Source organism: Ptychodera flava, chromosome 17, assembly GCF_041260155.1.
Source record: "Ptychodera flava strain L36383 chromosome 17, AS_Pfla_20210202, whole genome shotgun sequence".
NCBI lineage: Eukaryota > Metazoa > Hemichordata > Enteropneusta > Ptychoderidae > Ptychodera > Ptychodera flava.
Window position 1 is genome coordinate 31,728,225 of NC_091944.1, and position 24,498 is coordinate 31,752,722.

The window sequence follows — 24,498 nt, forward strand, 5'->3', positions numbered from 1 at the left end:
CAACAACAACATCAAAAAAGGGATTTTTAAAGCCCATGCTATGACGTCATGTCTTAAAGTTCATAAGTTCACAACGCCTGCGCATTGGTCGATAATAGAGAAGGCTGTCCTCGAGTAGAAGGTTGGTCAGTACGTTTGTATTCCCTGATTTCAAAGAAAAAGACGAAAATGCCTCTCTTCAGTAGTTCGTCACCGTTTGACGCCGATGTCGGTAAGTTAATCAAGAAGACCACTCAACTGTTAAGTCTGTATCAGTTTTACTTTTTGCTTGTCGCGATAAGGCTTGTAACGATGATGTCATATGCCATGTTTTGATTGTGATAATCTGAACAGCCTAGCCAGTCATCATCATATTATTCTTCAAATGTGTTCATTACATTGTTATAGGCGCATCCTCTTCCTTCTTATCCAGGGAATCGATTAAGAAATTGTATACACAAAAAATATGTTGGTAAATGCTTTGATAGGTCAATATTTTACCCGTTTTTTCTTGGTTCCAAATTCACGATAGTAATACACATTGTCTGTTGTAACAGGAAGTGGCTTATTTGAAGGCCGGAAGTAGAGAAGTGCGTCTGTAGTAATATGACTTGATTTTCAGACAGGAGGTAGATCAGTGTTTAAAGAGGGCGAAGAGAGACAGGGAGATATCCTCGTTTCTTTTTTTGTCACAAGTGATGGTTTGGAGTTCGTTAGTTTTGCAAAAAATGACCTTCAATGAGGCCGCTTTATTTACGTACAATACGTGTAAACTAGGCTCGTAGTGATACTGATCATGTCCGTTCATGAGTCATTGTATTTATTTTCACATGGTATGACATCATAAGAGAAATTCGGGGTCCTACTAATTACTGCCCGTAGCTGCATGAAGACTGCCCGAGGAAAATTAGGCCAAATTTCGCCCATTTTAACACTAAGCCAAGAGGTTTAATTTATACTATGCCCGGCCAACCAAAAATATCATTGACTTGGCGTTAACCTGATTTCTCCAGCTGTTTTGGAACTCAGAAGACGCCCGACTTGAAGGACGTTGCCAGCTCGATAGTGAGATCATACCATTCAGCGCAAGAGGTTGTACGATATCCTAGCCGCGCGCGTGCAGCTTGACAGCCTAACACCCCTTGCACTGAATGGTATGATCTCAAAATCAAAGCTTGGGGATGTCTTTCTTGTCGATAATCCAGTGTCCAAAACCGTTTGAGAAAACATATGGTGAACGCCAAATCAATGATATTTTTGGTTAGCTGGACATAATGTAAGTTGAACCTATTGGCTTAGTGTTAAACTTGGCGAAATTTGCCCTACTTTTTACTCGGGCAGTTCTCGGACAGTCCTTAGGCAGCTATGGGCAGTCACGGGCAGTAATTAGTAGGACTGGAAATTTGTCTTCTCAAAAATGAAGGTCTTTGAACTATTTGTGTCAGATATATCCTGAAGGGCTATCACAAATTTGACTTCGTTCTATTACCTGCAAAAATGACTGTATCAGATATCTTACTCAGAGTCCAAGTGCCAGAGTGCCAAACATCACTTCGTGTACGTTACTGTGTGTGTAGATTTTGTTTCTAGGTAGGTTGCTTACTCTCAATCGAGCATGATGACCTACCTAAGAATAAATACCACACCCGGGTACTACCGTACTAGTGTTGCCAATGGTTTACCAATTTAACTATGTTACATTGAAATTCTGGATAGTTTATACATGTAGCAGAAATAGGGTTAAAGGCGCCCGTCTCAATCCCTGGTTCTCGCATTAGCAAATGTGTCAACAGCCCATTAACAGTTTGTCATTCTTTTGTTTTCCATTGAATATCTTATCAAGGAAATAATATTTATATTAGATAAATCTGATAATTGAGTGTGTAGTAATATGACTTGATTTTATATTTTATAATTTATTATCAGTTTATCCATGGACAGTGTTTCCGCTGCCCGCTCGCCAAATCGCAAATGCGAGAAAAAAGTAGCGTTTGGCGAGAAGATTTTGGCAAAAGTTAGCCAAACTTGCGAATCGAAAATTGCACTATGACGTCATCACTTTGTCTGTCGGCGTGCACATCGATGTCCTGCATTCAACTTGAGACGTCATGCTTTATCTCTCTACATCCCCGACCTTATGCGTCAGGAGATCCTATTTGTAAATTGTAACGAAATAACTCACAAATTAATAGTACCGCATGTATATCATGACTAGTTGACTAAAATGTTGCGAAGTTTTGGGTTTGACTACGCGCAATGTGTGATAACTCCGTGCAGTGACAGCCATGTCATCGTCAACACTGAAGGATCGTAGTGACTGTGAAACTAAGCAAAAACGGCAAACTTTCCTTTTTGACTTTGGCTGCTCCACCAATATGGGGGGAACCACCCCTACAACACACATTCTACGCGCAAGTAAAGCTATGAAATGGAAAGAAAGTACGAAAGTCGACCGTGAATTTGGAAAGGAAGGTAGCGGCATGCATACACATGGCATTTTTTAGAACGTAGAGTGAGTAAGGCACACCTGAATAGCGAAACTGTTCGTGGTGTATTGCTGCCAACAAGAAAATACCTTTACTGGCGTTAGAAACTTGTGTGAATTGGCTTCCTTAAATATAAATTCGCGACAATTTTCAGTGTATCACGGACCGTGGTGTATTGTGACGTGACATCGGACTTTCAGAGAAGGCGTTCGCTCGTTCGCTGAGTCGCCTAGTTCCGCATTCACATCGTGCAAATACGCTAAGTCTTGTCGCGATATTTGAGCATTTAACTTGATCGTCAGTGAAACAAAAAGATGTTTCTCCATATCAAAATGGTATATATTTGATATTTTACGGTTCTGTTTACATAATAGAGACGTGAACATTTGGATTTATGATCCGTGATTTCCGCGATCCATGGCAAGCTTGCTGTGAATACACACTGACGTCTTTGATGATGACCCCTGACCCGAGCGCCTTTGATACGCTGTGCACTGTCCGAGCGCCGAGCTTCGCTTGCTAAACTTCAAGCGTAAAGCAAATGTATTGGAAGTCTAAAAAAAATGCACATATTTCTCAAGTCTGAGAGTATTTTACTTTCGAACTGCTACGAGAATGGATATCTGATTCGTTTGAAAAAACTAGTATGCTGAACCAGGTTTCGTGCCGTTGTCTGTAGCGAAATGTACAGTATCGCACGATAGCGATTTCAGGTTTGTTACTGAATATAGTTGCATACGCCTAACTTTGGACAAGTGTCGCTCGCGTGGTGTCGCTTGAAATTCGGACAAATTTTATGTTGTATGCGTGGATGATGTTGGCACCTTGTAATCTGAACCATAAATTGGTGTTACTTTTAGTATCCATAGTAGCACTAACAGGGTTTATTTCCGTCATTCTTACGGAAAATGCAGACAAATATTTATTTTTGCATATTAATGAGAAAGAAATGACGTCATTTGTGATCAGTGGTATCGGCTTGGCTAATTGAAATCTCGTTTGGCGAATAATTTTTTAGGGCTTCTAGCCAAATTTGCTACAAGATTTTGGAACCCAGGGGAAACACTGCATGGAGGTAGTTGTCTCCACTGATACCTCCATGGTTTATCGTAACAAGGAACTGGAATCAGTTATTGACATTCATTTAGCCAGTAATATCTTTTAATTTTACAGCCAGCTGTGTGTAGTATACAGAGAAAAAAGGAAGAATGTTGCCAACTTTGTGGTGGCACAGCTCTTTTAAGCAAGCCCACAAAGACTGAAATGTCTGATTCATTGCTTGTGTAATTACAAATAAAGTGTGTGTTTATTTTGACATTATGAGAAATCATCTCAAAAAGAACAGCGCAATACATCTACTATATCTGTAGATCCTTTGTTTGGTCACAAATTGGCCATCATAGTGGTAGCAAGAGCAGTGAGTGTAATTTTCAGATTACATTAGGGAAGAATGCTTCATCCATCTTCTTCAGAAAGGTGTTTGGTAAGGAATGTGCCACCACAATGTTGGTATTACATTCTTCCTTGTTTTATCTGCGTTCTTACAATAGCATACTCTTACCCGCACATTGTCAGTAATTTCAGAATGTTGTGGTTGATGTACTGCATCAACAAATACATTTCAGAACCATGGTGTGTCACAGCATCATGGTATGCATACATTTACACTGATTTACATTGATTCTTTACAGAGAAAGTCACAAGTGAGTTAAACACCACAGAGGATTGGGCTTTGATAATGGATATTTGTGACAGAGTCGGTAGAGTTACCAATGGGTAAGTGCCTGTACTTGTAGCTTTGATAATGGATATTTGTGACAGAGTTGGTAGAGTTACCAATGGGTAAGTGCCTGTACTTGTAGCTTTGATAATGGATATTTGTGACAGAGTCGGTAGAGTTACCAATGGGTAAGTGCCTGTACTTGTAGCTTTGATAATGGATATTTGTGACAGAGTCGGTAGAGTTACCAATGGGTAAGTGCCTGTACTTGTAGCTTTGATAATGGATATTTGTGACAGAGTCGGTAGAGTTACCAATGGGTAAGTGCCTGTACTTGTAGCTTTGATAATGGATATTTGTGACAGAGTTGGTAGAGTTACCAATGGGTAAGTGCCTGTACTTGTAGCTTTGATAATGGATATTTGTGACAGAGTCGGTAGAGTTACCAATGGGTAAGTGCCTGTACTTGTAGCTTTGATAATGGATATTTGTGACAGAGTCGGTAGAGTTACCAATGGGTAAGTGCCTGTACTTGTAGCTTTGATAATGGATATTTGTGACAGAGTCGGTAGAGTTACCAATGGGTAAGTGCCTGTACTTGTAGCTTTGATAATGGATATTTGTGACAGAGTCGGTAGAGTTACCAATGGGTAAGTGCCTGTACTTGTAGCTTTGATAATGGATATTTGTGACAGAGTCGGTAGAGTTACCAATGGGTAATTGCCTGTACTTGTAGCTTTGATAATGGATATTTGTGACAGAGTCGGTAGAGTTACCAATGGGTAAGTGCCTGTACTTGTAGCTTTGATAATGGATATTTGTGACAGAGTCGGTAGAGTTACCAATGGGTAAGTGCCTGTACTTGTAGCTTTGATAATGGATATTTGTGACAGAGTCGGTAAAGTTACCAATGGGTAAGTGCCTGTACTTGTAGCTTTGATAATGGATATTTGTGACAGAGTCAGTAGAGTTACCAATGGGTAAGTGCCTGTACTTGTAGCTTTGATAATGGATATTTGTGACAGAGTCGGTAGAGTTACCAATGGGTAAGTGCCTGTACTTGTAGCTTTGATAATGGATATTTGTGACAGAGTCGGTAGAGTTACCAATGGGTAAGTGCCTGTACTTGTAGCTTTGATAATGGATATTTGTGACAGAGTTGGTAGAGTTACCAATGGGTAAGTGCCTGTACTAGTAGCTTTGATAATGGATATTTGTGACAGAGTCGGTAGAGTTACCAATGGGTAAGTGCCTGTACTTGTAGCTTTGATAATGGATATTTGTGACAGAGTCGGTAGAGTTACCAATGGGTAAGTGCCTGTACTTGTAGCTTTGATAATGGATATTTGTGACAGAGTCGGTAAAGTTACCAATGGGTAAGTGCCTGTACTTGTAGCTTTGATAATGGATATTTGTGACAGAGTCGGTAGAGTTACCAATGGGTAAGTGCCTGTACTTGTAGCTTTGATAATGGATATTTGTGACAGAGTCGGTAGAGTTACCAATGGGTAAGTGCCTGTACTTGTAGCTTTGATAATGGATATTTGTGACAGAGTCGGTAGAGTTACCAATGGGTAAGTGCCTGTACTTGTAGCTTTGATAATGGATATTTGTGACAGAGTCGGTAGAGTTACCAATGGGTAAGTGCCTGTACTTGTAGCTTTGATAATGGATATTTGTGACAGAGTCGGTAGAGTTACCAATGGGTAAGTGCCTGTACTTGTAGCTTTGATAATGGATATTTGTGACAGAGTCGGTAGAGTACCAATGGGTAAGTGCCTGTACTTGTAGCTTTGATAATGGATATTTGTGACAGAGTCGGTAGAGTTACCAATGGGTAAGTGCCTGTACTTGTAGCTTTGATAATGGATATTTGTGACAGAGTCGGTAGAGTTACCGATGGGTAAGTGCCTGTACTTGTAGCTTTGATAATGGATATTTGTGACAGAGTCGGTAGAGTTACCAATGGGTAAGTGCCTGTACTTGTAGCTTTGATAATGGATATTTGTGACAGAGTCGGTAGAGTTACCAATGGGTAAGTGCCTGTACTTGTAGCTCTTTGATAATGGATATTTGTGACAGAGTCAGTAGAGTTACCAATGGGTAAGTGCCTGTACTTGTAGCTTTGATAATGGATATTTGTGACAGAGTCGGTAGAGTTACCAATGGGTAAGTGCCTGTACTTGTAGCTTTGATAATGGATATTTGTGACAGAGTCGGTAAAGTTACCAATGGGTAATTGCCTGTACTTGTAGCTTTGATAATGGATATTTGTGACAGAGTCGGTAGAGTTACCAATGGGTAAGTGCCTGTACTTGTAGCTTTGATAATGGATATTTGTGACAGAGTCGGTAGAGTTACCAATGGGTAAGTGCCTGTACTTGTAGCTTTGATAATGGATATTTGTGACAGAGTCGGTAAAGTTACCAATGGGTAAGTGCCTGTACTTGTAGCTTTGATAATGGATATTTGTGACAGAGTCAGTAGAGTTACCAATGGTAAGTGCCTGTACTTGTAGCTTTGATAATGGATATTTGTGACAGAGTCGGTAGAGTTACCAATGGGTAAGTGCCTGTACTTGTAGCTTTGATAATGGATATTTGTGACAGAGTCGGTAGAGTTACCAATGGGTAAGTGCCTGTACTTGTAGCTTTGATAATGGATATTTGTGACAGAGTTGGTAGAGTTACCAATGGGTAAGTGCCTGTACTAGTAGCTTTGATAATGGATATTTGTGACAGAGTCGGTAGAGTTACCAATGGTAAGTGCCTGTACTTGTAGCTTTGATAATGGATATTTGTGACAGAGTCGGTAGAGTTACCAATGGGTAAGTGCCTGTACTTGTAGCTTTGATAATGGATATTTGTGACAGAGTCGGTAGAGTTACCAATGGGTAAGTGCCTGTACTTGTAGCTTTGATAATGGATATTTGTGACAGAGTCGGTAGAGTTACCAATGGGTAAGTGCCTGTACTTGTAGCTTTGATAATGGATATTTGTGACAGAGTCGGTAGAGTTACCAATGGGTAAGTGCCTGTACTTGTAGCTTTGATAATGGATATTTGTGACAGAGTCGGTAGAGTTACCAATGGGTTAGTGCCTGTACTTGTAGCTTTGATAATGGATATTTGTGACAGAGTCGGTAGAGTTACCAATGGGTAAGTGCCTGTACTTGTAGCTTTGATAATGGATATTTGTGACAGAGTCGGTAGAGTTACCAATGGGTAAGTGCCTGTACTTGTAGCTTTGATAATGGATATTTGTGACAGAGTCGGTAGAGTTACCAATGGGTAAGTGCCTGTACTTGTAGCTTTGATAATGGATATTTGTGACAGAGGTTGGTAGAGTTACCAATGGGTAAGTGCCTGTACTTGTAGCTTTGATAATGGATATTTGTGACAGAGTCGGTAGAGTTACCAATGGGTAAGTGCCTGTACTTGTAGCTTTGATAATGGATATTTGTGACAGAGTCGGTAGAGTTACCGATGGGTAAGTGCCTGTACTTGTAGCTTTGATAATGGATATTTGTGACAGAGTCGGTAGAGTTACCAATGGGTAAGTGCCTGTACTTGTAGTTTTGATAATGGATATTTGTGACAGAGTCGGTAGAGTACCAATGGGTAAGTGCCTGTACTTGTAGCTTTGATAATGGATATTTTGTGACAGAGTCGGTAAAGTTACCAATGGGTAAGTGCCTGTACTTGTAGCTTTGATAATGGATATTTGTGACAGAGTCGGTAGAGTTACCGATGGGTAAGTGCCTGTATTGTAGCTTTGATAATGGATATTTGTGACAGAGTCGGTAGAGTTACCAATGGGTAAGTGCCTGTACTTGTAGCTTTGATAATGGATATTTGTGACAGAGTCGGTAAAGTTACCAATGGGTAAGTGCCTGTACTTGTAGAGCTCTTTGATAATGGATATTTGTGACAGAGTCAGTAGAGTTACCAATGGTAAGTGCCTGTACTTGTAGCTTTGATAATGGATATTTGTGACAGAGTCGGTAAAGTTACCAATGGGTAAGTGCCTGTACTTGTAGCTTTGATAATGGATATTTGTGACAGAGTCGGTAGAGCTACCAATGGGTAAGTGCCTGTACTTGTAGCTTTGATAATGGATATTTGTGACAGAGTCGGTAGAGTACCATGGGTAAGTGCCTGTACTTGTACACAAGTTGTAGGATACAAATAAACATTGGGTACAGGTCTATCTAGAGTGAATTATTTTCAACACCTGATAATGACTTTTGGGATAGAAATCTTTATGAGTTTGTAATTCAATATCAACTTTAGGTATCTTGACAAGTGTAGAGTGAAACATGAAAGAATTGGTGCTCTTATACAAAGGGTCAGTCAGTAGTATTGGTTCATGGATTTATCTACAACTGTTATTTGGTGTACTCCCCAAAGGCTCTTGAGATATCTTTATCTTTAGACAATCATGCTAGTAACTATATTGATGAAACAAAATGTGAGATATATCTGTGTGCTTTACTGTGTATTTGTAGATCAAGGATACTGCAATAAAAGGCTTAAAACTATCAAACGTTCATCCCTTGGCAGCAATGTAGCTCGTGACATCTTCAGATATGAACAATTCTAACAACATAAAAAAAAATATGCATTGCAAGTTAAACTAGTGACGATACTGGTATTTTATTTAGCTGACATATCAAATTATATTTCATACCTGTAAGGTCAAAGGAAAGTTAGTACAGTGCTACTGTTTGTTTCAAAAAACTAGAAAATTAAGACATCTCTCTTCATTCATGCATGACATTTTTTTCATGGCACTAATATTGAGTTTGTTTTTTCCTGTACAGCCCAAAAGACTGTCTCCGTGCAATCATGAAAAGAGTTAAGCACTCCATTCCTCATGTCTGTATGCAGGCTCTTACAGTGAGTAACTCGAATTTTATCATTGCACAGTCCAATAAGGCTGACTGGCAGCCATTTTATCACAAAATTTTTCATGTATAGAGTCATAATGTAGGCATCCCATAGCTGATTTTGTTCAAATTTGCAAATGTACAATATCATGTATGTGTGCGCACATTGATTTGTTTGTAATATTATTCAGTGTGGTCCAGAGCTCAGGGTTCTCCCTAGGATTTTTTTATAGAGTAGCGGCTAATTTGCATAATATTTGCATAATTAGTTTTTTCAGATATTTGCATAAAATTTGCATATAGTTTGTGTCCACCAAAAATTGACTAAACAGGGAACCTATGGATAGAGCCCCTCGATTGACTTTTTAGCTCCGCTGTCAGCGACGCGGAGCTTATCAAATAGGTTGATTATCCGTCGTCGTCCGTCGTCCGTCGTCGTCGTCCGTCGTCCGTCGTCGTCCGTCAACAATTGCCTTCTCCTCTGAAACCACAAGTCCAATTGCTTTGAAATTTTATATGCAGTTCACTTGGGGTGACCTCACTTCAGTTTGTTCAAATCATGGTGAAATTTGCATATTTGTATTTTTGGGGCATTTTTTGGTGTTTTTGGTAAAAAAATCTTCTTCTCTGAAACCGCTTGTCCAATTGCTTTGAAATTTGATATGCAGTTTGCTTAGGGTGACTTAAATCAGATTTGTTCAAATGGTGGTGAAATTTGCATATTTGTATTTTTAAGGCAATTTTTGTCATTTTTGGTAAAAAATCTTTAAAAATCTCCTTCAAAACTACTGGTCAGATAGCTTTTATATTTGGTACATATGTCCCTAGGGATGATCTATTTCAGATTTGTTCAAATTGTGCAGAAATATGCAAATTTGCATTTTTAAGGCAATTTTTGCCATTTTTGGTCAAAAAATGTATTTCTCAAAAAGTACTGGTCTGATAGATTTGAAATTTGGTATACAGGTTTCTATAGATGAACTAAGTAATTTATATGAATTTCTGATGAAATCTGTAATTTTGTATTTTTGGGGCAATTTTTGCCATGTTTGGTCAAAAAATGTGTATTTCCAAAACTACTCATCTGATAGCTTTGAAATTTGGTATAGAGGTTACTACAGATGAACTAAATGATATTTATTGAAATTATGATGAAATCTGCCATTTTGTAATTTTGGGGCAATTTTTGCCATTTTTGGTCAAAAAATGTGTTTCTCAAAAAGTACTGGTCTGATAGCTTTGAAATTTGGTATACAGGTTTCTACAGATAAGCTTAGTAATATATATTGAATTTCTGATGAGATCTGTAATTTTGTATTTTTTGGGCAATTTTTGCCATTTTTGGTCAAAAAATGTGTATTTCCAAAACTACTCATCTGATAGCTTTGAAATTTGGTATACAGGTTTCCTTAGATGAACTAAATGATATTTATAGAAATAATTATGACATCTGCAATTTGAATTTTTTGGGCAATTTTCCCATTTTTGGTCAAAAAATGTGTTCTCAAAAAGTACTGGTCTAACAGCTTTGAAATTTGGTATACAGGTTTCTATATATGAACTAAGTGTGATATTTTGAAATTATGATGAATCTGCAATTTTTATTTTTGGGGGCAATTGTTGCCATTTTTGGTCAGAATATTTTATTCTCAAAAAACTACTCATAAGATAGCTTTGGTTGACATGTCTTAGGGATGATCGGATGTGATATATTCAAAGTATGATGAAATCTTCAATTTTGTATTTTTGCAGCTTCTTTTAGCCACTGTTTTCTGGCCACTGCATTGAGTTATCAAAGATTTCCACCTTCTTCATCAACATGTGTCAAATATAGTTATTCTGTACATAAATACAGCGGAGCTATATCGGCCGCTAGGTCGCTTGTTTTCAAAATTTAGTACATCCTTACTAAGTTGCATAAGCTCCTACCCTTGTTTTACTCCCATCTGCTACCTCCATGCTCCAATAAAGAAAGGGTAGCAGAGTAAAATATATCGTAACAGTTGGTAAAACCGCTCAGATCAAAGAAACTATTAAAAGATGTAAAACAATGAGGCATAGAAGTTCCCGTGACAGCATCGCCAGGAAAATACTACGTTTTTTCAGTACGTTTATCAGGGTTCTCTGATCCGGCGCATCCCCGGTACCAAAATAGAAGAGTCCCACTCTGATGTCACATCCGCCATTGTTTACAGTATTTTCACTCACGCACGCGATGTGGGTTTCATTCTCTTCATATGCATTTTCATTTGGTTGAAGCAATTAACACTCCATCTGTTAAGAGTTTTTCCACTGACTATAACAATTTCATTGCTATGTTGCTGTTTTCACAAGATACTGACCGTTTGATCTTGGAAAGTTGAGTTGCTTGTACGTGCAGCAAACCCATGCCGGTGCATGCGGTGACAGACAGTTCACTATGCTACTTGCTAGGCTATGCTGTTGATCGGCAGCATACATGATCAGATGATGTCTTCGTTCCACTTTACTTTTTATTTCAAGATGTGAGACAAACAGAAATTTCACCAAATCGCCACTTCTGTAGCTAGGGATTGTGTAATCAGTTTGATTTTGATTTGAAAATATTTCGTCAATTAAGAGCGGAAATCGTCGCTGACTTTTGCTGTCAATTTTTCTGTCCTCAGCTTTACAATTTCTTTGGATGGGTCGGTGCCGGTACCGTCAAAGGCCCACCACAAGGGACGTGTGAACTTGTTCTGTTGTTAACACTATTCATACAAATTGAAAGGAGTAATATCTAGTGACATTGTAAAACAAAGAAGCCACGAATAATCTGTCTTCCTTTTGTGTGATCGTACGGACGTCGACCAGTAGGTGCCATTGTGAACATTTTGCCGCTGAACTTCATAGCGTTGCGGGTAACAATTATAGCGTCGCGGTGAGATCGAAAGCGTCGCGGGCTTGAACGATAGCGTCGCGGGCCGCGACGCTGTTTTGGGCTGGGGAGAACCCTGGAGCTAATACATAGATATGAATCATCTTTTTTGGGGTAAATTTGACACAGTGCAATTTACAATAACATGTACATGTATGTGCACATCAATATGTTTTGCATTATAATCTGAAATTGCTCCCCTGAGACCATTTTGTGACAAAATTGTTCTTGTCAAAAGCCACCATGGCATGCAAAACTAGCTCTGTTAACTGAATTCATCATTGATTTTTTGTTATGTTCAAAGCCATGACATATACCCCAACTGATCCGATTTAAACTTGGCACAAACATTATGCACAATGACATGTATTTGTCTAATAATTTGTTTCACAATAACTGAAACAGAACATTTCTAATTGAATGGCTGTGATAATTGATTTCACTGTTTGGCAGAATTGTGTCAGCATCTATATAACCCTTTACCTGCCAGACAGTATCACTTCCCCATCTGCCAAGTCAGTAAAAAGCGGTATTGAGCCAAAACCATATTGATTTTCAACCGCTTGGCTTTGTATGTTATAGCAGCTTTAGTCTGTAAAAATCATGTTTACGGTATCTCTGTCTTCAGGGACCTTCAAATCTTCAAGTCTTTGTTCAAATGCACCATATGGGATATGTTTGCTTCACTAGTCATATAAAGGCTTTAACTGATGGTGAAATATGAACTTGGCAGGAAGAGGGATAAACTCTACTGGCAAGATAAACCAGTTTGTCAACAAGTATTAATTAATGACCATTTAGTAGCAGGAACGGTGTCATTGACAATTACCTGTTTATCATATCCCTGATAAATACCGGTACAAAGAGATGCCTGATACTTTGTAAGATACTGACATGTCTTGTTTTTGTCACTTTTTACCAACAACAGCTGCTCGGTGCGTGTGTAAGTAACTGTGGCAAGATATTTCATCTTGAAGTGTGTTCAAGAGACTTCTGTACAGAGGCTAGGAATATTATTTCAAAGGTACGTTCTGTTCTGGACAAAAGCACTCTTTACATGCAACTCCCACCTTCATTGTATTGTTGCTTGGAGTAAGTTCAATGAAAGTTTCCAGTAATGTCTTTTTTTCAAACTATAATCTAAGAGGTAGACATCAGCGTTACTTTATATATACTGTAAATGTGCATTCTATAGTAGCAACATTTATGTGTACATGAACTTATTTAATTTGAAATCATGAAAAGTGATTGAATAAGTTGCAGCTCATTGGTTTTTGGATATAAAACCGCACACTGACATGTACATGTACAGTATGTGTGCAATCTTGTCCTAAGACTGTACCATAATGGTGTCAATGTACATTTGTATAGGCCAATGGAAAGTGACACCCAGCATGCAGCCTTGTCTTTTCTGCAAATGCCCTCAGACAAAATTGTTTCACTTCAGCTTACTGGGTATTTTCATAATAGAGTGCTCCGCACTGCGCAGAAAGACAAAGTTGTTTAAGTCTGGCAATGTAAGAACATCCCAATGGAATTATTTGCCAATGCAAGGCCCTGTCTCAGGGACTGTACAAGTCTAATTCATGCAGTCTATGAATGTTCCCCATCGATTATGAGTTATCATCTAGGCATTACCTATACTTTACTAATACTCATTAGTGTACAGTGCTTTTTGATTATTATTGTGTCGCGATTCAAGCAGTACATATCCCCATGCTGCAAAAATGGATTTTTATTTACAACAGGGTCATCCCAAGGTTGCAGATAAACTAAAAAGTCTCATTAAAACCTGGGCAGAAGAGTTCAAAGGAGATCAACAACTTAAGTGAGTATTGTTATTTCGCCGTCTAGGAGTGCAATCTTTGTTCGCGCAACACAATTCAATTCTGGTGTCATGTCCAACTGTAGTGTATGTTGTAGTTATAATACAAACACCAAATGAAAGAAAGGACACAAAATGACTACAACAGATCATGTTATACTCTCTACAATATATTATTTCCCATTTCAAAACTTTCACATGAACAGGGTGCAAGTCCAAAATGATTTGCTCCTAGAAATGTACGTCAGTTTACTCTATGGAGGAGCTGCCTGCTGAGTTTGGTGGATTTCTTATCAGTCTTCAGACAATACATGTAGAACAGACTCTTGTATAGGTAAACGCCAAGGCGTATAGCAAACCGCTCAGATAAGTTGCTGGATAATTATGTATTCTGGTGTACCAAATTGGCGGCATCAGCTGTAAACCTTTTCAAACCCAGGTTTTGTCCCAGTGAGGTCAAGTTTGTGAAACTAGTGAGGCAAAAAATATCCTATGTAATACATGTATTTTAACAAAGCGGACCGTTAGAAGTCTTCTAAAGCATATGAAAAGATGATGTCCAATGACTTGCTTCTATATAGTGTTCAATTTTAGGCCAATTAATATTCTCCAATGAGAATGATTCATATGTTGATTTGCATACTCAAACAATGCTAATTGATATGCTTCGAATACATACGAATATATTTATCCGTGATATTGAGCATTAGATACTCTGCTTACCTGGCACACAAAACATGGTGACTTATATTGTCTTGACTTGATTGTCAAAAGTTTGTGTTACAGCAAAGGCTCAGTGTTACTGTGATCTTTATACTGAGTACACCGATTTGATATAACCTGTAAAGGGCTAATGGAAATTTGTAATGCAAATGAGAAGATGATACGTTTGGCATTAAGTGCCAGTGATTATATAAATTGTTATGCTGCATGTATAATGACAGATGGAAAACAGTTCGAACTATCAATAGTTCGGTTGTCTAGGGTCAAATAAGTGTACAAAGAATCAATACATGTACTGTACCGTATATGTTAGTGTATAATGTACAGTACAACTTCAATTTCAAGCATGACATAGGGTTTATCATAACTTAAGAATTACATATTTGTTGTTTTCAGTTTAATTCCTTCATTGTACAACAGTTTGAAAGCTGAAGGTGCTAGTTTTACTCCATCAGACCAGGTGAGTCAGCTTTATCAATATTCTTCACATTTACACCTTTGGTCGTCCAAACCTTAGACCAACCCTTTCACTACCCTGGTTTGGCCCAAACACACTGTTATCAGTGGTGAGGATGGACCTGTTTACACTGAATTGGGACTGAATTTGTTAAAATCCAGTTGATACCAGTGGAAATTGATAGCTGTTAGATAAGAAATATGAGGGTCTCTCAGGGTCTTTCAGCTGGAAACTACCACCTCAAATAATATTGGATTGCAGTAAAGCTTGGTACCCAATATCGTACAATGGGACGCACTACATTGTATGTATTGTTTTTAATATTTCATACCGCAAGACAAAACTATCTGATGTAACGGTGAATATGAGAAGTTCATTTGATCAATACAACATTAAGTGCTCCTTTTTTGAATAGGACTCTGTGATGCTAATATTTCATGAATTTTAATTTACCAGGTACTTGTTTACATAGAGCTGAAGCACACATAGCCTGTGAACATGTCCCTCTACATGGTAAAGCTTATAACATATTCAATAAAAACAGATGTCAATGAACTTTCGGTAAAATTTATCTCCACAGGACATTAGAAAAATAGTGTTCATATAGCACATTCAGTGTATTGCATGTAGAGGGATTCAGTATCGGTATTCTAAGTGTGAAATATTGGTCTTTATGTGGCCTGGGATGAAATGATTGTGTCTTTTTTTCTGGAATAAAAGGTATTTAGATCCAGGTTTACTACCAGCAAGGTTTTTTGTTGCAGGGTAAATCTAGTTCTGCGCCGGTTAGCAAAGATCCCAATGTAGTATCATCGCAGCAAGAAGAAGATGACATTGCAAAAGGTATGCTGATACATGTAGACTGTTGTCTTAAACCCAAGAAGCTAGAATTCAAAATGTTTTCCGTTACTCTGAATCCTGGCCAAGTATATGCATTGTCAAACCCATTTTTTTAATGCAATGCCATGATCAGCTTAATGTCATGAAGGAGCATAAGTCACGTTTTGAAAATATTCTCATTGATACTCATGTATTGGGGGTGTTGTTTTATACTTGTCATCATGCTGTCCATGTGACTATGTGCTAAAGTTTGCCAGGCTGATGTCAATGGTTTGTCTACTTTTATTGATGACCTCTGAAATATATCAGAGCAACTGACCTGATTGGTTGGCCACCTTTGTCTTTAGAAATATAAAAGGCTTGACTTCCCATATTGTTCTTGTGGAAGAGTGGCACCAAATCCACACAAACAGATAAACAAATAGGCAATAAATTTATGAAAAGTATGCCATCTCAAATTTGTTTCTGAGTGTTTGTGTAGAAATCTGATGACTTGTTTCCTTGTTGTTTTAGCCATTCAGCTGTCACTAAAGGAAAATGAAGGTCCCAAGACATCCAGTCTCTATCCCAGTACCCTGTCCTCATCTCCTCCAAGGAAGAGAGAGCAAAGAACAGTCAAGGCCCTGTACGATTTTGAAGCTGCAGAAGACAATGAGTTAACTTTCAAGGCTGGTGAATTCATAACAGTTATTGATGATAGGTAATACAGCAATTTATCGTAAAAGAATTTGACCATTGTTTTCGTTAGAACTTAAATTTACTGGTTCATAATATTATGCTAGTAATAGTTCCTTCTCAAGTTTCTGAAATTTTAGCAAGCATAATTTCTTACATACACAAGAGTGTAAAACCCACAGGTAACTATACCACAGCACCATTGAATCTATTCTCATGCACTATGGGGTGTATATTGACTTCTTTGAATTGATGAAATATTATGTTTTGCTGGCAAAATGTACTGATAGTAGCAGCAGTACAGTTTAGGTGTACTTTGCATGATGTACAAAGGTGCCCTTCAAGGTGTTACAGGGACAGAACGTTGTTGATCGAAATTTCTAAGTCCCCATGGACGCAGTCCAGGGGGAGTCATAGATTGGGTCCCATCCGTCTGTCTGTGTGTGTGTCCGTCCGTCAGCAGCTGTTTCTCTGTCATCCCTGAGCCGATTTTTTTCAAACTGTGTGCAAGGATAAAGTACTGTGGCATACATATTCAGGTCAATTATTTGGTGATACAATCCAATATGGCCACAAAGTTTTCATGTTTTTGAACCATAACTCAACTATCCTGAACCGATTTGTTCAATGTTGGTACACGGATAAAGCATAATGGCATATATATTATATATATATATATATATATATATATATATATATATATTATATATTATATATATATATATATATATATATATATATATATATATATATATATATATATATATATATATATATATATATATATATATATAATATATATTATATATATATATATATTGAAATATATATATATATATATATATATATATATATATATATATATATATATATATATATATATATATATATATATATATATATGAACATTAGTTTTACTGCCCCAAGTACACAAACATGATCCCCCCACAGACCACTATCATGTGATTTCCCAACATTTATCAAATTCGGCTCTCTCTCAAGTAATGAAGCTACCAAGCATGTAATTCAATCACCATAATTCAAGCACCATAATCCAGCGGGGACTGTGTCATCAGCGATGACTTGTTTTCTGTGTATCAACCTTTTGTTTAAAGAATCTATTGTGCTCAGTGTGATCGGTTTTACCAAATAATTCTAATTCCAAAGAAAATTCTTGCCTGACTTATAAAATAATGCAAGATTACCAAGTGGCTTCATAGCAACAATTGTACATGTATCTCGTGATTTTCTCGTGGATCAGGTATAGTAGTCATTTAAGGTATACAGTCACCTGTAATCTACTGGTAAATATGCCCATATATGGTCAAGGAGCGTTCCTTTGTGTTGAAAATGCCCATGTGAGGGTGCTGTTGTTAAAAAGCGGCCATCCGTTTAAAATCTGTGATTGGTTAGATTTTCTCTTTCCATGGTAACTGTGGCAAAATTGTAAAAGGTGACAGTATGCCTTTAATAATTTACTCATGAAAAAAATGTATTAAAACAATTTTTTCCAGTTTTGAATACAATCATAAGCTCCAGTGGTACATTGGTTGGTTCTTTCATTGTTTCCTTTCATCAACTGAACAACCCCAGTACTAATATTGTTGTTCTAGTGAACACACTTTCACGTGTAATATTGAGATATGTGCTTTATGACAATGAAATGGGGAAAACAAAACCATTGACCTTTAAGATTCTTTTCTCCTAGTGATGCTAATTGGTGGAAGGGAGAGAATTCTCGTGGCGGTGGTTTATTCCCATCCAACTTTGTCACAGCTGATCTTACTGCTGAACCTGAACCTGGTAAGCAACATACTTTTTTCTTTATCTTGAGCCCATGTAACATGACTATTATTTCCACACCACAGGTGTAAATATGCGTGTGATAGAGAAAAATATGAATTAATTTGGTGTGAGACAGCTTTAAAAAGCAGTTTTCTCTGAGAAACGGTGTGTACCTGCAGTGCCTTGTAATGATGCAAATGAACAGGTACATTTGTGCATCATTCATCAGGGGCCTGTTTGAAATTCCTACAAACAGCAGCAAATTTTTTACAATATTGAAGAGGTGAAGCAATACTATGAATTTAGTTTCTAAATATTTTCACCCAGAGTTAAAGGGGAAGTTCACCAAGGATGATTTTTGCATATGTGCTAGCTTTGTGGTCACTTACCCCGGAAAAGCTATTTTCGCCATTTATAACTCGCAAGATTTTTTACAAAAACCAATAGAAATAGTACAGGAAGTTGCCCATGTAATTTGAATCATGGGAAAAAAGCGCCAAGCTTGGAGCTTGCATAATGTGATATGGAAGGGACCATTTTCCATGGGTATTGCATTGTCCACTCACTCATACTTAAAGCAGGCTGTGCGTATTTACATAACTTTTGTTTATACTGAGTATCCTTTCATAAACGATGATTTACTTATAATTAACTGTTCACTGTCAGATTTTGTGTCGCTGTTTACTACCTGTTACTGTGAGTGGACGATGTGGGGGCATACCCGTCCGGAGATGGTCCCTTCCATATGCACATTATGCAAGCTCCAAGCTTGGAGCTTTTTTCCATGATTCAAATTACATGGGCAATTTCCTGTACTATATTTATCGTTTTTGTAAAAAATATTGCGAGTTATAAATGGTGAAAATAGTTTTCCTGGGTAAATGACCATAGAGCTACCACATATGTAAAATCATCCTTGGTGAACTTCCCCTTTAAACATGATTGTTAACTAAAACAAACGAATAAAAGCTTGCTGCCAGAGGGGGCGCTATACATAGTAAATGGAAATGGACTAAACTAGTCTTCAAAAAAAAAGACTAGACTAGTCTATAGTATGGAACAATTCTTGTTTATTACCTACCCACGGTTATGGAAATATGATAGTGGATATATCTGCAATCAAAGTTTCTCTGCATGAATAAATTTTAACTTTTCAAAAAAAAAAACCTAGGAACAAGTTATATTGTGATACTAACCAAAATCACATATTTCTCCTCCTTCTTTGACATTTGCCTGTTATTCCCAAACCCATTTTCAGCAAAAGTATTAGTTTTGCCAAAATTCTACCCATCATACATCACACAATGATTTTATTCTTATTTTTTAACAAATCATGCAATTTGCTTTGTTTTGTGTATACAGTAATCAAACCTAAATCAGTTCAGTTTAACGAGGAGGTGGAAGTTAGAACGCTGGAAACACCAACACCTGTGGCTGAGATCGAAGAAGAAAAGATGGACATGGCATTGGAAATGTTACAAAATGCTGATCCTACTGGAATGGAGCGACCGGATACGCAAGAAATGCTCATACTTGAAGGTATTAATACAAAACTGACAATCTGCCATCATTTGTGCTGTCTACGCGAGTGAGATTGTCAAGATAAATGACATCTTTTCTCCTAGCAGTTGATCTTTACATGAAAACTTTTCCTGTCATTTCAAGTGCATACAAACTTACTCACATGTATACTCTAAAAGTATTGTCAATAATGAGCGGTAAGCTTTTCTCTCAGTGTCCGCACATTTAGGCCAAAAAATCCTATTGAAAGCAATAGTAACATGATCCCAAAATTTATTGTTTGAGATAATTGATGTTTTCTTCTTGCACAGTGATCAGGTTTGATAAATTCCTGATTACTAGTATTTCCTATTCAAACATCCCACTGTCACCATGAAACCAAATTATATTCAACCTATTGATACATGGCAGTATACCATGATATTGACTGTCAACACAGCTTGCGTGCGACATAGTTCCAGCAGATAGTTAGCTTCAAGGATAGTATTGGGTTTGTTCAGTCTCTGTCAACATAAATTTGTTCAGGTTTGAATCTCAGTGTTTTGTACTTGTCCAGCCTGCTTCTTGGCTCTATGATATAACATGTATGCTTGTATGCATGCATTAAACAAGAAGGAGACACAACACTAATCATAGAGTTCTGTGTTTATTGATGCCCTCCTAGGGTACAGACTCTATTTTTGTTTCAATCTGGGTACATTTTTTAAAGTTTTACATAAGGAGCATCCTACCCACTAATGTTCACGTAAAGCCTCTCATATTGGTATAACAGTGCAATTCTCTGCTGAATTCTGTTCAAGCACTGGGCCAGAGAGCTAACATATCACTGGGCACAGTCCATATATCTTGCTTCACTTTGACATTGAGTGTCTGTTTTGCTGTTGTTTAATCCAAAACAAAGTTGACACACTTTGATTCCTTCTTTTCTTCATTGTACCTTCAGATCAGTGCAAACAGATGGGACCCCTCATCGATACAGAATTGGAAAAAATCGACCGCAAACATGCTGACTTATCAGGTCTGAGTGAGAAGCTCAGACAGGCCTTGGAAATGTACCACAATCTGATGAAGAGGATGCTCCGTATTATGCGTACTCTTATAACAAGGTTCAGCAGCAACAGTTTGCCCAGCAGCCAGTGCCTCAAAATATGCCAATGCAACAAGTAAGAAACTCCTATTCTCCAAAAGAAGTGTACAACTCATACTTAGAGGTTATTACCCAATATCGCCTGTTCCTGTGTCGTATCAGCATGAATGTCATTTGTGCTGCGTCAGACACGAGACAAAGTCGAGTGTCTGACGCAGCACAAATGACACGAATGCTGATACGACACAAGGAACAGGCGATATTGGGTAATAACCGATTTATCATATACCCATGCCCATAATTTTAGGGAATTTTTACTAATAGAACGAAAAACCTTATAATTTTGAGGCTTTACTTTATTACGCCTTGCGCATAAATATCAGAATGTTTATGTGAACAGGCTTTATTCATAAAGTATACGACGAAGATGTCAACATCACGCTTGACATCGCTGCAAGTCGTCCATATCTCAATGAAACCCAAGGAGAAAGACACCGGGATACAAAAATCGTCATACAGAAGGAACATTTTAAGGTGCAATATGCTATTACAACTGTAACAGATCAAAAACTGCTCAGCTTTAAATCTATCCTGATTTCGATCGTCGTACGGCACGGAGCTTGCGCGGAGAGGGGACGCCATTTTGTTAGTTTACCTTTAGAGTTGCCATGTCAACAGTCGTCGTCGCGCGCGAACACCGCTGTCACACCACTCGCTCACTTCCTGTTCGGTGGAGACTGTGCACAGTGCCGGCGAACGGCAGAACGTTTGCTAGAACTTGACCCAAAAAATACCATGGGGAAAACATTTCAAGACTCAACGTGATATTTCCGTATTTTGCAACCAGAAATACCCATGTTCCTCGAAGCCCTTCAAGTTTTTACGTCGGTGACATTGCTTCGCAGGCGGGGAGCGGCAGCCATTTTGTTGTTTACGTTGTTTACCAACAAACTGCTAATGTAGTTCAGGAAAACTCTAAAACTGATGACGTTCATCGTGCATATCTCGACGTTTACCGTGAAATATCACGGCTGATATTTCACATTGAACGTCACTAGGATGTAGCAATATGGGCATGGGTATATGATAATGGGCGGTATCACTGTTACTGAATCATAATATTAGCTGTATACTACTGTCTTCTGATTCAACAGGCATGCACAGAAGTGATGTAATATGGGTTTCACAGCAAAGAAACTCCACTGCTTGTTTTGTGCCGTCACGACTTTTATAATCATAGCAAGAATTATTTTTCAAAAGTTCTTTGTGGCTTATGTACAGAACGTGTGCAAATTCTTAAAATACCCAGTATGTTTTGGTTATTAGTGTGTTCGGATTGGTGTTTTAATGATAGTGACATAAGCAGTAGCTAAAACATAAAATAATTGGGATATCTATGTCTCTGCAAAGCTTGGGTATTAAAATGAACTTAAAGAATATTTTGAAGTGATGATTTACCAAATACTTCAAAGAAACACTATCAAAGTTTGGTAGCTTTGTCTTAAAACATGATAAATTTGCAATTGTTTAGTTTTTTCCATGTATCTTACATGTAATATACTGCTATATTTTTTCAGCCTTATGGACCACCTGGCCAGTATATTCAGCAAGGGCCCCCTCCCCCTCAAGGTCAACACATGGCACCTCCTCAAGGTCAAATGCCCCCACCAGGTCAGGGACCACCAATGAACCAGGGCCAGATGCCACCTCAAGGTCAAGGACCTCCCATGGGCCAGGGTCAAATGCCAGCTATGAGCTCCATGCCACCAATGACACAGATGCAGTTTTCAGCAAGGTGGGTGATGATGTCAACTCAGTGTCTTATCTTCGTTCAAAAACCCCATTCACCACTCTGATTTTGTCCTATCCTGATCTCTTCAATGGTTACTTTTTGAAAAGAAATGGGGATGAAAGAGTTAATCAACATTCAGAAACATGACCAGTATTTGGGCAGTTGGCAATTGCATATTATAGATAGCAACAAGGAATGTTCTTTCCACTGAGCTCTAACCTTTTCACCGTAATGGCTTGGACTAGACCCCCTGTGTATGGTTATGCTAGACATGTTTTCATGGGTGTGGAGGTTAGAAAATTCAGAGCCAATGGTCAAATTAGAATTTTCAAAGAAAAGTAAATATTTTGTCACATTTGTCAGAAAATCATCAGACTAAAGGAACAAAGTGACTGTCTTTGGTCATTCTTTTTGTTAATATTTGTATCATTTGAGAAGTATCCAGTGTAAGAACAGAGACATGAAATATGCTTTGAGACAGATTTACAGAAAACACCTTCAAATATACTTTCACTCAAAACTAAGAAATGAAACAACACCTGAATTTTAAAGTTTTACCAGAAAATGCAGGCTAATGAACTTAACACTGCTCTACCAAACTGCAAGCCATAGTGTGCACATTAATGCTTACTTGTTAGACACGAAATCATACATTGGAAACATCACTTTTGTCCACTATTTGTTTGATTTTTCCACTACATAGAAAAATGTCAAAAAAATAGTGACCCTGTCAATTTAAGGTAGTATGCACCTCAAAAGTGACACACTCAAACTTTTGCTCAAACTTTCTTCAATGAAGCTTTCAACTGTGTTCTTACGAAATCAGAATAAAGATTAGGGGGTCACCATGCTAAGTTTGGTATTTAAGTAACAAATTACTTAATGTTTAACAATATTTGAAATTAAAAATGGTGCCAGCTTTCAACTGTGTTCTTACGAAATCAAGAATAAAGATTAGGGGGTCACCATGCTAAGTTTGGTATTTAAGTAACAAATTACTTAATGTTTAACAATATTTGAAATTAAAAATGGGTGCCATCGGTATGTCAACTCTATGGACCAAAATCGTTTTCAATTTTCAAAAGATCAAGACAATGAAAATATTTCTTCTCCAAAAGTACTCCAAATGAGCCTCCACAAGTGGTAGATCAGACAACGAATTGTAAAAATTTGATAGTCCAAATATCTGTTGCCCAGGCACTTTCTACCCTAAAGATTGCTATTTTTCGTAACCATACAAAACATTGAACTATTAGAATTGAACAAAGGAGATAATGCATTTTGTTCTCTGCATTTTCATATTACAGTGGAATGCCACCATCGTCAGTCCAAAGTACAGGCTACAGTCAGTCACTACCACCTATGAATCCAGCCAACATGCAAGCACCAGCTACAGCCGCAACTACGTATAATGGTGGACCTAGCAGTATGCAGCCTCCTATGTCACAGCCAATGTACACACAACCAGCCCCACCCCAGCAACAACTCCTGTAGGAACGGTCAATCAAAGTAATGGAAGGAAATCATGATTGTCAGTGACATTCAGTTTGTGTACTGCCAGTTCTGTTTGCATACTGATGTATTGGATAGGTATGATTACATAGACAGCGGAACAGGACGCCATCTCACTGGCAGTCAGTGAAATCTGTTGTACAGCCATGCAGTCAGTATGATTTGTGCAAAGATTTCTCCTGTCCTTTTACATATCCTGATAGTGACCACTATTTGCAGTAGTCATCAACCAATTATTTCAATTCCAATTGACAAGACATGTCATGCAATCTTATGCATAGTCACAATTCCAACCCTGGTGTTCCTGTTCTGC

At 37.9% G+C, this 24,498-nt stretch overlaps 1 protein-coding gene across 1 annotated transcript; it reads left to right on the top strand.

Annotated features, from left to right (window-relative positions):
• The first annotated feature begins 77 nt into the window (after positions 1-77).
• On the top strand, positions 78-24,361 carry LOC139116069 (signal transducing adapter molecule 1-like). The gene is given in 14 exon segments (XM_070678580.1): positions 78-211; positions 4,157-4,241; positions 9,007-9,082; positions 12,897-12,992; positions 13,717-13,796; positions 14,913-14,976; positions 15,738-15,816; positions 16,327-16,513; positions 18,197-18,291; positions 19,636-19,812; positions 20,738-20,865; positions 20,868-20,957; positions 22,480-22,676; positions 23,981-24,361. Coding segments are annotated over 14 exon segments (1,584 nt in total). The 5' UTR covers positions 78-168; the 3' UTR covers positions 24,168-24,361.
• Positions 24,362-24,498: the final 137 nt, after the last annotated feature.